General features: G+C 36.9%; 1 protein-coding gene across 8 annotated transcripts in view; it reads left to right on the top strand.

Moving 5' to 3' along the window:
* The first annotated feature begins 688 nt into the window (after positions 1 to 688).
* FAM13A (family with sequence similarity 13 member A) overlaps positions 689 to 12,887 on the top strand; it is a 348,053-nt gene continuing 335,854 nt past the window's right edge. For 7 of the 8 annotated variants that reach the window (XM_086704594.1, XM_086704588.1, XM_086704591.1 and 4 more), the window contains exon 1: positions 690 to 923. In XM_086704594.1, the coding sequence (XP_086560720.1) occupies positions 819 to 923 (105 nt within the window). In that variant the 5' untranslated portion in view covers positions 690 to 818. Of the gene's footprint in view, positions 924 to 12,887 lie in introns of all 8 variants that reach the window. The other variant, XM_086704590.1, reaches the window with a different exon arrangement.

Here is a 12,887-nt window from a genome sequence, read left to right on the forward strand (position 1 = left end):
TTGACCAAAAAGTGGTAATAAAAAAATAGGACAGTGTCCTTCTGGCTTATGTGAAATGGATATTTTAGCTATCAGTTCAAATATTTGGAAATTGTAAAGTCTGTCACATTTTCTAATGACACAGCATGTGAAGTAGGACATTGTTGAAAGGTCAACCAGAGGCTGATTTTCCACACTATAAATCACATATGTTGAATTGTGGAAGTCTAGAAACATGTTGTTTTACGTTAATCACCAGTGTCTGTGAATAAGATAATTCAAAAGTAATGAGAAGTGGTAAGAGTTGCATGAAATAAAGTATTTTCACTTAAAACAATTCTGATAGACTAAAGGTGGAGGGAAGAATGTTTTGATAGACTTTAGTTTCTAAGGGGCAGTGGGAGTGAAAAGTGTCTCAGAAAAGTGAGGCATGTGCCTGCAAGTTGAAACCTGAGTGTGAATATGTGAATTTTTCTTAGGAGTAGCAACTAGGAATCAGGTTTGCATATTCACTGTTTTGCACTTAGTCCTCCTATTAATGAATACCTACCACCAGGTGATGGGTGTTTTCTGACTGGAGAAAGCCTGTGTGTGGCATCTGGCAAGTCAGGTTTAAGAAAAAGATGTCAGCAGCTTAAGGCCCCTGTCACATGACCTCCTCTACTTGCCAATACTAGACGCTCTGGATCAGATTTCAACTCCAGGCAGTCCTGCCAGCCATGTGGGTTCAGCCGAGTGAGAAGCAAAACCGCGCTTCCGAAAATGTTAGGAGCTGCTCTTCGCTCCCTCTGAGGCTTCTGGATTAGGAACTGTGTTTCAAATGAAATCATATCTACTGAATGGAATTCTCGTACTTTGCTGTCATTTTGATGTTTTCATCTGGTCTTCATCACTTCTACCAGGCACTTCCTGCGAGAATGGGGGCAGGCGCTCTCGCTATCTGTGTGAGTACAGGCCGCCCCCGTCTTCTGTGGACACGGCGGGGCTGAGGAGAGGCCTGTGCCCTCCTGGTTTTGCTGCGATGTTTGTGCGATTTTGTTTTTCCTTTCTAGGAGGTGGGGGAAGGTTTGTTACTTAAATGCCTATCTATTCAAATGGACGTTAAACAGTGTTTGGGGCAGCATTCAGCATTTTTGCCTGTTTGCCTTTCCAAAAAAGATGAAGGAAGAAGTGTGCCGGAGTTTATGCGGTTAGGACAACTTGATTTAAAGTAAAGCATTCTCGAGCATTTCAGACTTCCTTATTATAGATGAGTTAAATATGAATGCTTAATTGTAGTTACTGGAAAAGTCTAGTGGCTAGACTGAGAACGAATGAAAATAACCACGAATTTGTTCCTTCTGGGTATGTGTATGACCTTTTTCTATTCACATTTTTGTTTTCTTTTAGTAATGCTAGAATTTCTGTTGAAGCATGGTTGCTGAAAGTGACAGAGAAAGAGCTTGTTTGATAAATGTTTGTGAAACCTTAATGGACTGTAGAAACTTCTGGTTACAATACAGTAGCATCAATAAATACCACTGATGTAAAATCCATGAGAAAATGCATGTATTTCTAGGGCTGAATTAATAAATTTCAAAAGCAGTTCTGTTGATGCTACTTTTGCAATAACCACCTATTGTCAATTATACAATTTACAGAATGCTGTGATTTAAGTTTTTATTTCAATATATAGAAAATGCATATATATCAAGCATACTTGTATTTATAAACTGATATTGTCTTCCAAGGGGGCATTTTGTTTGTCCCTAGAAGAGCTAAATGAGAAATATATATTATTCTTTATTATCAACTTTATCTGCTGACTTCTGTATCATCACAGGTCACATCTTTTTTTCTTTTTTTCTTTTTTTTCAAGTTTCAGAAACAGCTGCGATTTGTGGTAGGTTGTGATGGCATCCTAAAACATCTAGAGATATCTGGGCAATTTTTTACACATATGCCCCAAATGGTCACCACATGGTAAATCAGCCCCACAGATTGAATTTTCATAGTAAAACTCCCTCATTTTTGTGCTTGGAACTTTTTGGTATCCTGTGTGCCTGTCTCTCTTTTCTTCTTAGCCGTGAGCCTTGTAGCATCCAGGTATCCATGTGATTATCTTTTTATCATTCCCAAGAGTTTTCTTCAAAATCTGATTTTTTTTTTTTCTATTGTAAAATACTCACCTTCTATTTCACTTCATCTTTCCAAGTTTGGAAAACAAATACTTTAGGACAGGAAATGTGTAGAGTATGAAGCAGCAGATCAACCTATTTGGCCTGAGACAGTCATCTCTGATTAGACCCTTACTTCTTGCTTGTGGCCTGCATGCATTGATCTCTACTTGATTGAAATGCACACTGACCCATGTATGAAACTGAATATTTTTCCTTAGTTTAATCCAAAGTATATGCAAAATTTCATGTAAATTTGACATGAAAATCATACTATATAAGAGATTATTCACTCTAGTAGAGGAGTGATTCTCAGTCATTCCTATTCTTTAACTTCAGGTTAGCCTTTTTTTTTTTTTTTTTTTCTATCCCAGTTCTACTTATAGGAAATGCTTATGTTTTTAGGATTTTTAGCATAGTATTTCTGGAAAAACATAGCTGAAGGAGAAAAAAATATTTTTTTTTTCATGGTTGTGGCAGAAAGGTGAGAGCTATGTAAATGTAAGCATAGGGGCTGGCATACTTGTTTTTAGTTTGGGACCTCTTTACCTAGACATATATGTAGCAATGGCTCAGATATCCTGATACTGAAGATAGTTGTTTAGACAGAATAATAGAATACTAGATATTTGTAGTGTGTGTGTGTGTGTGTGTGTGTGTGTGTGTGTGTGTGTGTGTGCATACGTACGCATGTTGAAGTGGAACACTCCATTCATTGGAGTTCAAAGAGCCTCCATTTCTATGTCCATTGACTAACCACCTTTCTCTTCCTCATTCTTTTCATCTCTTCCCGTATTACTAGCACTGTTAGTAAAGCCAAAGTGGGCTCAAAATTTCACTTACTACTCATATTTACAAAGAAGTTGCAGCTTCCTCACTATAACATCTGTTTTTCCTCAATAAACTACACCCAGGCGGAATGGGAACCATACCTGCCAGTTAATGTTGCCTTAGTCTCTTCTAGCTTTAAATGTCACTTTGAGAGGACTCCAGCTCTCTCAGGTGAAATCTTGAGTCTTTCAGACCTCTTGCACCTCCTGCTGTTCTGTCCAAGGTGGCATCTGGGTATTTAGAGGAAGGTGGGCTTGCAAGTAGGAGTTGCCATATCCCAATGGCTGAAGAAAGAGGGGCCCAGAATACATGCGTGTCGATTTTTATATTGTGGATGTTCTGGTCTCTGGTGTGTTTAGCAAACCTTCGGTGAATTTGTAGGTAAGTTCTGTTGGTATTATCCAGGCCTTGCAGTCCACTCCTCCTGAGTTAACTCCAACTTTTGTTGGTGCTGGGAACAATTCTAAGGATGTCCTGGGCCTTGTAGCCTTTGTCCCTAATTTGACCCCTCCATTCCTGTAGCCTCATCACTGTGTATCGTCAGCTACCTTTATGTCTATCCCATAGTGCAAGCAGGAGCTGTGGTCCTAGTACAGAAAGGTTCACAAACCATATTATGAGTCACATTCTAGTCACAGATTTATTGGACAGCTTAAAACACAGCACAAAGCAAGGAGGGAAAGATCTGCTAGGCTTACCTACATAGAAAGGGTTTCAGTGGGATGAAAGGCCCACATTCTGAGTCCTGTGTTACATGATATTTGTCTGTTCTGTTTCTCGTCTTCTCTACCACATCAACCTTTCCTGGTCACAGTGGGTTTTTTGAGGACCAGTGTTGAGTGTGTGCAGGGGACTCAGCAGATGGAACATGACTGAGCCAACACAGCTTGCTCTATCATCAGAGGCAAGTGTGCCTAGGTATAGTTCTAACTTGCTAAAATAGACTCCTGAACGGCTATGGATTTTTATCTGCATATCTCAGGCAGATAACACATGGGGCCAGCAAGGGTATAATCAATGGGTGACTCATTTAAGAGATGAATATTTGATGTCTCATAACTGTTGGGTGCTTGTTTCTTCTATCTCTACTTAATTATCTATGTCAACTGTGTCCACCACACTATCTCCTTACATATTGTTGAAACTTAGTTGTTCTTCTCCTCATTGTTTTTCCCTTCTGTATTTGGCTGAACTGAATTGTCTTAAGTAATACAACAAACAAATATTTTGCAAATTCAAGTTTCAAAACCCATTGTGGTTATTTATCTTTGTTGTTTCTAGTTTGATGTTTGGCACCAAATTCATCCCAAACAGACTACATTTACATTTCTTAAATGCCATGATGGATTTCTTCATTTTTTTTCCATCTTCTGTGTTTTCTGTCTTTGTTTTGTTTGTTTGGAGTTTAGAATGTAGGCTCATTTTGGAAACTGGCAAACATGAGCTTAAATCTTGGTTATGTTATTTACTTTACTCTACTTTAGACGTTATTAAACAGTATGCTTTCTTGATAATTTAAAGAACATTTGACCATCTGTTCAGCTTCCTTGACATTACATATTTGTCTCACTAGCAGACAGTAAAGTTTGGACACAGGTGTCCTTTCTTATTTGTATCTCTTACCTGTTGTTCAGGGCTAGGCAGTAGTAGTTGTTCAATAAATATTAGCACAGAAACGGTAGGTGAAACTATAAAACCTAATGCCTGACTTCAGTGTATTTTATGTTTAAATGGGTCTTTTGAAGACCCTCATAAAGCTAAAGGCATGCCTGCAAAAGCATTCGATCTTTGATGGTACTTTTTGTGAAAATGGCACAATTTGCCATTTATGAGAATGAACAGTATAATTGTAAATATTTTGTACTTTAAAAAATCATTTGAGTCTCCAGCTGAATAACACATGAATTCTCTTACTATAAAACTGCATCGAGTCAATGCAAGTAATTCTGCACATCCATTCCATCTCAGATGATGTATGGGCTGGTCAGGGCATAGCTTTCCCTCAGGTGGGCATGTAATCTGCTTTAATCAGGGTAATTAATACCAAGGGTCCCAACAGGAAATCCCTGGAATCTCAGTAGCTTGGGGAAACAGATAAATTTGTGGATTACTCACAGTCTGATGCAGGTTGAATCTCTCCTCCATCTGGTGACTCTAGTGTCCAGACTGCCTCCATTCTGTGAGATATTTGCTGTTTCAGCATTTGACCGTGTATCCCTTAGTTTATATCAGGGATAAAAGGAAATAGAGAAGGTACACATGTTTTTATCTGCCTCATTCTGGAAGTGATTCATTTCTCTTAAAGTTCATTTCTTTGAACTAGTCGTATGTTGCCATGTGATGCAAAGGTGGTTTGGAAATGTAGAGAAGTACCTCATGGAATATTTATAAACACTATTTCTGGTGCATAACCTAAAATGCTCAAATCAAAGAGAAAGATGTATGCTCCATAATTGGGATAAAGCAGTTCTGTCTCTAATTCTCCTACTGAATGTAAACAAGGAATTACACACCCCAGGTGCTGCTGACAGATATCTAATCTATGGCTCAAGAGGGAAGACAGCCTGAGGATATCTTAATACATCAGCAAATGGCAGAACAGTGGTGACATTCATGAGCCACTGAATCTACCAGCTTAGAATCTTTCCTTCCCCTGAACTCCTTTGTATTAGTATAATGGGATAATAAATGGCCTTATTATTTTAGCCAGTTTGAACTAGAATTTCAGTTACATTTAGCCAAAACATCTTAATTGATAAACTTCATCATGCAGTGGCTTGCTTTGCGATGGTTTTGGGAAGCTTGTCATGAACTGGAATGAGGCAGGATTTGAGGCAGGACACATGGGTTTGAATCTTGGCTCAACCACTTATTGGCTATTGTGTGACCCTGGGCAATAAACTTAACCTCTCTCTTTCTGCACCTATCAAGTAGGGATAACAACAGCCTAAACAGGATTGTTGTGAGAATCAAATAAAACAGTAATGTAAAAATACATTGAAAACTTCATAAAAAATTACTTTTGTTATGTGGCAGTCTACTTTATGTCTTTTTTTAAAGGTGATTTCCTTAATACTGTCCTTACAGATGGATTATACTTCTGAAGGGACTATTGATATTATTGGATTTGGACCAAATTTTAAACAGGATTAAGCCTTTAATCTTTTGTTTTTCCACAATAAACTGATGAGGTATTAGAGGAAGACAAGATTAGTAACAGGCAAACAAAAGCATGTAAATTTTCCTATGGAAATCTGGATTGTATTGCAAGAAGAATTTTCATCTCTGCCATACAGAATTCAAAAATCAAACAAAAATATGGTCAAAATTAGTGTCTAGAATCTGATCATGGGTAAAGTCCCTAGTATCTAGGTTACTAATTTCAGTTTCATTTGAAGCACAGTTAGTCGTGTATATTGGTTTAATGTCTCTGTGCAGAAGATTGTAAGTAAGCATTAGTGACTGGTGAAAAGTGCAAATGAGCATGAAGAAGCATATAAAGTGGAAGAATGGGGTAACTGGGTAAAGAAGACTAGGCTAAGGTAATAAATTAGATTAATCCATTCTAAATCTTAAAGTGATTTACGCAACTGAAATTCCAAAAAGAAGCTTGTGTCTAGTAGTTTCTGAAATAGAAACTGTAAGAAACCTTACTTGAGCTATTATCTGTAATTGTGGATTTCCAATGGTTTATAAAGAGGTAGCAAATCATAGCATAATTAAGTTTTTATAAGTTATATAACTAAATATAAGTTTTGTAACTAGCAGGCAGATTCGAGATTTTTTAAAAATTTGTCATTCTGAACTTGGTTTATGGGAAAAGATGCTGCAACAACTTTGAATTATTACAGCTACTTCTTTAAGATTGTTAAATTTTGGGGGCCCCTGGGTGGCGCAGTCGGTTGAGCGTCCGACTTCAGCTCAGGTCAGGATCTCGCGGTCCGTGAGTTCGAGCCCCGCGTCGGGCTCTGGGCTGATGGCTCAGAGCCTGGAGCCTGTTTCCGATTCTGTGTCTCCCTCTCTCTCTGCCCCTCCCCCTTTCATGCTCTGTCTCTCTCTGTCTCAAAAATAAATAAAAAAACGTTAAAAAAAATTAAAAAAAATAAATTATTAATTTTTAAATTTAAAATTTTTTTCTTTTAAAAAATTTATTTGCTTGTCACTTCATCAAAGTCTTCCCAGCCCTTTATTAATTGGTTAAAATTTGTCCTTGGATAGTTTTCTCAAGTAAGGTTCAAGTGTATAATATTTTCTTAGCCTTTGTATATTCAAACAATAGCTTTTGTAGTTGAAGGACAGCTGGTTATTAAATTTGGCGCATGTGGTCTTTCCTTAAATATTTTTTAGGTCTTATTCCACTGTCTTCTGATGTTAAATACGGCAGTCTGTTAGTTTGAGGCCACTCTTATTTTCTTTCCTTATTATGACATTTTTACTTGGCTGCCCAAAGGACTCTTTATTGTTAGTCTAGTAATTTCCCTAGAATACATCTTCATGTGGACTGTTCTGGGTCTAAGGTGTGCCTTTTCAATTTGTGGATTCAAGGCTTCAATTGAAACAAAGTTTTTATCAATTACTACTTTTTTTAATGTTTATTTAATTTTGAGAGAGAGCACTAGCAGGCAAGGGGCAGAGAGAGGAGACAGAGAGGGAGAGAGGGAGGGAGAGAGGGAGACAGAATCCGAAGCAGGCTCTGCCCTATGTGGGGCTCAAACTCCTGAACTGTGAGAGCATGACCTGAACCAAAGTTGGGCACTGAACCAACTGAGCTACCCAGGCACCCCTCCAAATTATTTCTTTAAATATTCTCCATTATTTGGTTTTCTTCTTTGAAGACTCTAATAACACATATATTGGAGCTCATTAAACTGATTTTCTGTAGTTATCTTTTAAATCCTTGTCATTCATTTCTTAATGTTTCATTATATCTACTTTTCTCATTTAGTCCTCTATATCCCTTACTGGGCCATTAATGGTTTCTGTTCCCCTTTGTTGTGCTCTTTATAATTTAGTCTTCATTTCTGAAATATTTTTTCTTCCCTTTATGATTCTGCCAGTTTCCATATCACATTTCTCCTTGGACTGATTATCTCTTCCCTACATTTTTGCATTTCTGCTTTCTATCTTTTCATTATTGTAATAAATTCATTAACTTTTATTTTAATTGTGGTAAAATGTCCATAACATAAAATTTACCATTTTAACCATTTTTTGATGTCAATTCAGTGGCAGTAGTACATTCATAATGTTGTGTAACAATCCTTAACTCTCCTTAACAACATATCCACTTTCAGAACTTTGCATAATCTCCAACATAAACTTGTTACCCATTAAATAATCGCCCATTCCCTCCCCCCTCAGCCCCTGGTAACCATTCTTCTACTTCCTATTTCTGTGAATCTGCCTATTCTAGGTATCTCATAAGTAAAAACATACTTTTTGTCCTTTTGTGTCTGTTTTATTTAACTTTGATAATGTCTTCAGACTTCATCAGTGTTATAGCATGTGTCAGAATTTCATTCCTTTATAAAGCTGAGTAATATTCCATTGTGTGTATACATCCCACATTTTGTTTATTCATCTGTTGATGGACATTTGTATTATTTTTACTTTTTTGGCTATTATTAGTAATGCTGCTGTGAACATAGGGGTACATGTATCTGAGTCGTTGCCTTTAAGGAATAGTCCCAGAAGTGAAATTGCTGAATCACATGAAAGTTTTATATTTAACTTTTTTGAGGAACCCACTGTTTTTCATAGTCCTATACAATTTTTACATTGCCACCAGTGATGAAAAAGGGTTCCAATTTTTCTACATCCTAGTCAGCACTTGTTCTGAGTTTTTTTGTTTTTTTGTGTTGTTTGATTTTTATTTAAGAGCGAGATCCCACAATCCTAGGATCATAACCTGAGCCTAAATCAAGAATACAACACTCAACCAATTGAGCCACTCAGACGCCCCTTTGGGTTTTTTTTGTTTTTGTTTTTGTTTTGTTTTTGTTTTTTAATAATAGCCATCTTAATGGATGTGAAGCAACATCTCACTGTGGGTTTGTTTTATTTTTGTTAAATTGCTGAATGTTCCTGATATATTTTTTGAAGGATGTTTTTATTTTGTTTTAACATTGCATCTTTTTTTTTTTAAGTTTTTATTTAAATTCCAGTTAACATATGGTGTAATATTAGTTTCAGGTGTACAATATAGTAATTCATCACTTCCATATACTACTTGGTGCTCCTCACAAGTGCGCTCCTTAATCCCCATCACCTAGTTAACACCCCTCCACACCTCCCCTCTGGTAACCATCAGTTTGTTCTCTATAGTTAAGAATCTGTTTCTTGGTCTTTCTCCCTCTCTTTTTTTCCCTTTGCTCATTTATTTTGTTTCTTAAATTTGACATACAAGTGTAATCATATGGTATTTGTCTTTCTGACTTACTGACTTAGCATTATACTCTCTAGCTCTATCCATGTTGTTGAAAATGGCAAGATTTCATTTTTTGATCACTGAGCAATATTCCATTGTTTATACACACCACATCGTTATCCATTCATCTGTAGATGGACATTGGGCTCTTTCCATACTTTGGCTGTTGCCAAGAGTGCTGCTATAAACACAGAGGTGCATGTGCCCCTTTAAATCAGCATTTCTGCATCCTTTAGATAAATACCTAGTGGTGCAATTGCTGAGACATAGGGTAGATCTATTTTTTAATTTTTTGAGGAACCTCCATACTGATCTCCAGAGTGGCTGCACCAGATTGCATTCCCACCAGCAGAACATAAGGGTTGCCCTTTCTCCACATCCTTGCCAACATCTGTTGTCTCCTGAGTTGTTAATTTTACTGTTTACATTCTGAATAGTGTGAGGTGTTACATCATTGTGGTTTTGATATGTATTTCCCTGATAATGAGTGATGTTGAGCATCTTTTCATGTGTTTATTAGCCATCTGAATGTCTTCTTTGGAAAAGTGTTCATGTCTTTTCCCATTTCTTCACTGGATTATGTATTTTTTGGGTATTGAGTTTGATAAGTTCTTTGTAGATTTCGGATGCTAACCCTTTATCCAATATGTTATTTGCAAATATCTTCTCCCCGTCAGTTGCCTTTTACTTTTGCTCATTGTTGCCTTCACTTTGCAGAAGGTTTTTATCTTGATGAGGTCCCATGTCAGGTAATAAGTTGCTACAGCCAAGGTCAAAGCGGTTGTTGCCTGTTTTCTCCTCTAGGATTTTGATGGTTTCCTGTCATATTTAGGTCTTTCATCCATTTTGACTTTATTTTTGTGTGTGGTGTAAGAAAGTGGGCCAGGTTCATTCTTCTGCATGTTGTTTTCCAGTTCTCTCAGCACCATTTGCTGAGAAGACTTTTTTCCATTGGCTATTCTCTCCTGCTTTGTCGAAGATTAGTTGGCCATACATTTGTGGTTCCATATCTGGTTCCTCTATTCTGTTCCAATGATCTACATGTCTGTTTCTGTGCCAGTACCATATTGTCTTGATAATTACAGCTTTGTACTATAGCTTGACGTCCAGAATTGTGATGCCTCCAGCTTTGGTTTTCTTTTTCAACATTCCTTTGGCTATTCAGGGTCTTTTCTGGTTCCATACAACTTTTAGAATTATTTGTTCTGGCTCTGTGAAGAATGCTTGTGTTACTTGGAGGGATTGTATTGAATCTGTAGCGTGCTTTGGGTTAATACCAACATTTTAACAATACTTGTTCTTCCAATCCATGAGCAAGGAATGTTTTTCCATTTCTTTGTGTCTTCTTCAATTTCTTTTCTAAACTTTCTATGACTTATTCCTAGGTATTTAGGGTTTTTGGTGCAATTGTAAATGGGATTGATTACTTGATTTCTCTTTCTGTTGCTTCATTATTGTATAGAAATGCCACAGATTTCTATAAGTTGATTTTGTATCCTGCAACTTTGCTGAATTCATGTATCAGGTCTAGCTGGTGAGTTTTCCACATGAAGTATCATGTTGTCTGTGAAGAATGAAAGTTTGACTTCTTCCTTGTTGATGCCTTTTATTTCTTCTTGTTTGATTGCTGAGGTTAAGGCTTCCAATACTATGTTGAACAGTGGTGAGAGTGGACATCCCTGTCGTGTTCCTGACTTTTGGGGGAAAGTGCTCAGTTTTTCCCCATTGAGGATAATATTAGCTGTGGGTCTTTGATATATGGCCTTTATGATATTGAGGTTTGTCCCTTCTATCCCTACTTTCTTAAGGGTTTTTTATCAAGACAAGATGTTGTATTTTGTCAAATGCTTTTTCTGCACTTATTGAGAGGATCATGTTTTTATTTTTTCTTTTAATAATGTGATGTATCACATTGATTTGTGCATATTGAACCAGCCCTGCATCCCAGGGATAAATCCCATTTGATCGTGATGAATAATTCTTTTAATGTATGTTGGATTCGATTTGCTAATATCTTACTGAGAATTTTTTTATCCATGTTCATCAGGGAAACTGATCTGTAATTCTCCTTTTTAGTGGGGTTTTGGTTTTGGAATCAAGGTAATGCTGGCCTCATAGAATGAGTTTGGAAGTTTTCCTTCCATTTCAAAAGAACAGCTTCAAAAGAATAGGTATTAATTCTTTAAATGTTTGGTACAATTCCCCTGGGAAGCCTTCCAGCCCTGGACTCTTGTTTGTTGGGAGCAGAAGGTTTTTATTTTGATGAAGTCCTAATAGTTTATTTTTGCTTTTGTGTCCCTCGTCTCAGTAGTCCTATTTGAAAGAAGTTGCTATGGCCAGAGGTTACTGCTTGTGATCAGTGTGGTTTTGATTGACATTTCCCTAATTATATTGAATATCTTTTCATGTGCTTATTGACCGTCTGTATATTGTCTTTAAGAAATATCTATTCAGCTTTTTTCCCAATTTATGAAATGGATTGTTTGGTTTTTTGACTGCTGAATGCTAGAAATAATTCACATAGTCTGGATATTAATTCCTTATCACATACAAGATTTGCAAGTATTTCTTCCTATTCTGTGGGTTGTCTTTTTAAGTTGTTAATTTTGATAAAATCAAATTTATATGTTATTGCTTGTCTTTTAGTGTCATTTCCTTATTCTATTTTGTTCTGTTTGTTAGGTTACAATTTCCATCTGCTTCTTGGCAAGGTTTTTCTGATGAGTTATTTTAGGAAAGTCATGCTTTTTTATACTTTTTTTCAAGTACTGTCTCTGTATAGTTGCTGGTAATGTTCCTTTTTTCTTACTCATATTTCAATGAGATGGATTTTTGTGATATCAGTAGCAAGAGGCTCCTGTGGGGTGTAGTGATCAGGGGCTAAGGCAGCTTTTCAAGTTACACAGCCCTGGGACTCTTACTATTGCTACCAAAAGGACTGTTTTCTTAAACATGGCTTCTGTTTGCCCATCTCTCCTTTGCATCTCATAAGCCAACCTGCATTAGGAAGGCTCTGCTGTCTTTTCTTCATAAACTTGCTCTACAAGGGAATGCATTCACTATAGATAGTGTATTTTTCTGTGCTTCTTGATATCTGCCCCTTTGATGTCCTTGTAGCTACTGTAGCACTTTCTGCACCTTCTTTCCTCTTTCTTTAAGCAATTGAGCTCCATTCATCTCCCTCTTAAAGTGTACTATATGTTTAAAACAAAAACTGTAAGAGATTTTAAAGACCTTTGACTGCTGCATCCCCACTGGACCTCTCCAGCCTCCTCACAGTACTGGTGTGATGTCTGCAGTAAACTTCCTGCCCCACCTTCCCCTTCAGCAGCACTTACATACAAATTGAAGTTTACAGGTTTTCTGTCTTTTGTTACTTTTCTTCATCCTTTTCTTAGTCTGTGTGGTTTCAGAAGTGATAAAACTTACAAGATTTTTATTGGGTTTTTTTAAATCCTTTTTTGAACATTTCGGTAATGTAATATAGTATAATA

The sequence above is a fragment of the Puma concolor genome, chromosome B1, assembly GCF_028749965.1.
Source record: "Puma concolor isolate L17-30 chromosome B1, mPumCon1.1.hap2, whole genome shotgun sequence".
NCBI classification, from domain to species: domain Eukaryota; kingdom Metazoa; phylum Chordata; class Mammalia; order Carnivora; family Felidae; genus Puma; species Puma concolor.